Genomic DNA, 3797 nt, shown 5'->3' with positions numbered 1-3797 from the left:
TGAGTTTAAAGGGCTGTCCACACTAACAAATATAAGAATAAAACTACTCTCAATCCTGTACTCACCACATGGTACTAAACTAGGGTGTGTAAAGTCTGGAAATGTTCAAATGAAAATGAAATGAACCTGTGCAAGTAAACATATCTATCAACTGTCTAAATTTCTTTAGGTTATCTGTCAATACAGCTGAGGACAACACTTCCCAACAACAATGGCGGTCCGGTTACGAGTCCTAATAGAAGAACAAAACATACAGAAGCTGATGCTTCCGGCAGGAATGCCTCATACAGTGGAAGACCTTGTTTCAGTTGTTGGTAAAACTTTCCAGTTACATGGGGAATTTGGACTATTATATGAAGACGAAGACTTTGGGAACCATTTTTTTACTCTTACCTCAACTGCGGATCTGCACCACAAGGCCACTGTGAAAGTGGTAAGAAAAGAACCACTGATCACCCTTGACCTACACCCACTACCACTGGATGAATCAGGACTGTCCTCAACAGTGAGCTCACTGGACACCACTCATGAGAGTAAAAGTGAATTTGACACCCATCCGGGAGATCCTGATCCATCCTCTCAAGTGTCTGTGCATCGTCCAGCTCAAAGACACCATCATTCTCCCTGGTTCATGCCGCTCTGCTCCATGGCCAGTGCCATTTAAAATTCCACAGTTTTCCCGTGATGTTGAGCTTATCCTTGCAGATGCAAACAAGTCTTATCAAGACACTGGAATACACTTCCGAGATGCAAGTGTGAAATCAGCAATAATGCATGACCTTTCAAAAGTAATTTTCTCTGTCACTGCATACCCCACAAATGAGCAAACAACCTCAGTGTCTGAAGCCCTTGTTCAGAAGTTTCCATGCCTTCAGGAGCCGGGATCGTTTGCTGGGTTATACGGCTGGCAGCAGCGCATCAAGTACCAAATGCACAATTACCGTGCCAAGCTAGAGTCACCAAAATATGCCTATCCTGAAGTAGAAGTCAACACATTAAGGAGGAAGCATCCAGACGGTAAAGGTCCCGCTAAAAATGTGAAAAAGCCAAAGAAAGCCGAGGTAAATGATCTCCCTCCGCATCCTGCTGGAGAAGATGAAGACCCGTTGGAGAATGAGAGACTTGAATTGATCAGTGAAATAAAAAAGAAGAATAATGCAAAGACAATCGCAGAAAAAATGTCCAAAACCTTTTCAAGTCGAAGAGTCGAAGTGGTGACCCTCAGCCCATCCATCAGTGTCTTCAAAGAAAGGTGGCCCGCATTATTCAGTGAGGCTCAGGTGAGAATGTTTGATCATCTTTCTCTCCACCAAGAAACATTCATTTGTTTACTTTAACTTTGATGTCTGGTGTCTGCCATTGAACGTTTCGTACACTGTTCATTGACTCGTTCACCACATCAAAGAAGAGTTCCGTCGTATAACGACAATGTCCTTGGAGGGGACATTCATGCTTAAACTTGATGGGTACACACCCCGTCTTCTGCAGCTGATGCGTGCAAAAGGAGGAGCTACTGGTTCCAAGATGCGTCCTCTGCTGGACTCTATAAATGAGGTATGTTTGCTTTGAGGAATGAGCAAGATGTGATTGAAGTGAAATAGAAGTGAGATCATTTGAAACATTTGCATTGTCATCCATGAAGTGAAAGCTCTAACCAAGAGTTCATCATAAAATCGGTGAAGTGTCAAATACTGTGTGTGAAAAAGTGCCTTCAGTGTAAGGGCATGTAAATGTGTATTTAATAAATGGATCTCCTCACAGTCTCAGAGCATTTACCAGAAGAGGGATGGAGTTCTCCGCTGCCTCATCAGTCATCTTGGGGACAGGCAAGAAGAGCTCTTCCAAGACTGCCAGGTATGTTGGGAAGTGACTGATGGCTGACTGGCCTCCTTTACCTGCTTTCCCTCCTCCCCTACCTCCTCTCCTCTGTTATCTTTTCTCCTCTCATCTCTCCCCTCCTCTCTCCTCTTCTCTCATCTCTGCTCTGCTCTCTCCTCTTCTCTCATCTCTGCTCTCCTCTCTCCTCTTCTCCCATCTCTGCTCTCTCCTCTTCTCTCATCTCTGCTCTCCTCTTCTCTCATCTCCTCTCATCTCTGCTCTCCTCTTCTCTCCTCTCTCCTCTTCTCTCATCTCTGCTCTCCTCTCTCCTCTTCTCCCATCTCTCCCCTCCTCTCCTCTTCTCTCGTCTCTCCTCTCTCCTCTTCTCTCATCTCTGCTCTCCTCTCTCCTCTTCTCCCATCTCTCCTCTGCTCTCTCCTCTTCTCCCATCTCTGCTCTCCTCTCTCCTCCCATCTCTCCTCTTCTCTCATCTCTGCTCTCCTCTCTCCTCTTCTCCCATCTCTCCCCTCCTCTCTCCTCTTCTCCCATCTCTCCTCTCTCCTCTTCTCTCATCTCTCCTCTCTCCTCTTCTCTCATCTCTGCTCTCCTCTCTCCTCTTCTCCCATCTCTCCTCTGCTCTCTCCTCTTCTCCCATCTCTGCTCTCCTCTCTCCTCTCCTCCCATCTCTCCTCTTCTCTCATCTCTGCTCTGCTCTCTCCTCTTCTCTCATCTCTCCTCTTCTCCCATCTCTCCCCTCCTCTCTCCTCTTCTCTCATCTCTCCTCTTCTCTCATCTCTGCTCTCCTCTCTCCTCTTCTCTCATCTCTGCTCTCCTCTCTCCTCTTCGCCCATCTCTGCTCTCCTCTCTCCTCTTCTCCCATCTCTCCTCTCCTCTCTCTTCTCTCATCTCTCCTCTTCTCTCATCTCTGCTCTCCTCTTCTCTCATCTCTGCTCTCTCCTCTCTCCTCTTCTCCCATCTCTGCTCTCCTCTCTCCTCTTCTCCCATCTCTGCTCTCCTCTCTCTTCTCTCATCTCTGCTCTCCTCTCTCCTCTTCTCCCATCTCTCCTCTCTCCTCTTCTCTCATCTCTGCTCTCTCCTCTTCTCCCATCTCTCCTCTCTCCTCTTCTCCCATCTCTCCTCTCTCCTCTTCTCCCATCTCTCCTCTCTCCTCTTCTCCCATCTCTCCTCTCTCCTCTTCTCCCATCTCTCCTCTCTCCTCTTCTCCCATCTCTCCTCTCTCCTCCCATATATATACACCCTTAAATTAAAAAATCACATGCTTTTTCTTATTCCTTTTTAACATGGAGGACTCATGTGAGGACCACAGAACAAACGATGAAGGTGATCCTGGTCCATAATGTCATGGCTGAGGAGGATCCCGCAGAAGTGTCAGTTGTGATTGAGGGCAACCAAGTTCTGGCTGGGTGTGGAAACCCAACCAACGCCTGCATGCTGTTGATGGGCTTGATCTGTGCCCTGAACCTTGAGTATCCCAAAACACTCCAAAATACCTTCCAAGTATTCCAGAAACTCTTCTTGGAGCTTGATGGAGCAAAGCTGTTCAAGAAGGTCCACACCCTCAAAACCAAGCTAATGGAATGAACTATTTACATCAGGGGTCCCCATCATGTGCCATGGGGGGCTGAGAGAATGGAGCTTTTTTGGTTTCTTTTTCAAGCAATCCCCCCCCCCCAAAAAAAATCAAGCCATCAAAAACAAAAAAAATTGCAAACAGATACAATATTTAAAAAAAGACTCCAACAGATTTGCCTTTTTTCTTTTCCTTGTTTTCTTTTCTTTCTTTTTTCTAATTAGTTCTCTTGGTCTCTGGTCGATGGTGTCGCGAGTGGTTGGAATGAAAACCTGCACACTCGGCCCTCCATGGGACATGATTGGGGACTCCTGCTTTAACACTCTAAAAGCAGCTTCTCCATCGTTGAACCACTCTTCCTCTCAGCAGATTTCTATTCCCTCTCTCT

General features: G+C 46.5%; 1 protein-coding gene across 1 annotated transcript; it reads left to right on the top strand.

Moving 5' to 3' along the window:
• The first annotated feature begins 527 nt into the window (after window positions 1-527).
• On the top strand, window positions 528-3461 carry LOC147270438 (uncharacterized). The gene is made up of 4 exons (XM_086205192.1): window positions 528-1280; window positions 1399-1554; window positions 1762-1856; window positions 3141-3461. Exons 1-4 carry the CDS (start codon window positions 528-530, stop codon window positions 3418-3420), a joined length of 1284 nt encoding a protein of 427 aa, XP_086061318.1. The 3' UTR covers window positions 3421-3461.
• Window positions 3462-3797: the final 336 nt, after the last annotated feature.

Source organism: Aulostomus chinensis, chromosome 1, assembly GCF_037954235.1.
Source record: "Aulostomus chinensis isolate RoL2024-O1b breed Wild chromosome 1, RoL_Achi_v1.0, whole genome shotgun sequence".
Taxonomy (NCBI): Eukaryota; Metazoa; Chordata; class Actinopteri; order Syngnathiformes; family Aulostomidae; genus Aulostomus; species Aulostomus chinensis.
The sequence above is the reverse complement of the archived record's forward strand: the minus strand, read 5'-3'. Positions and strand labels throughout refer to the sequence as shown.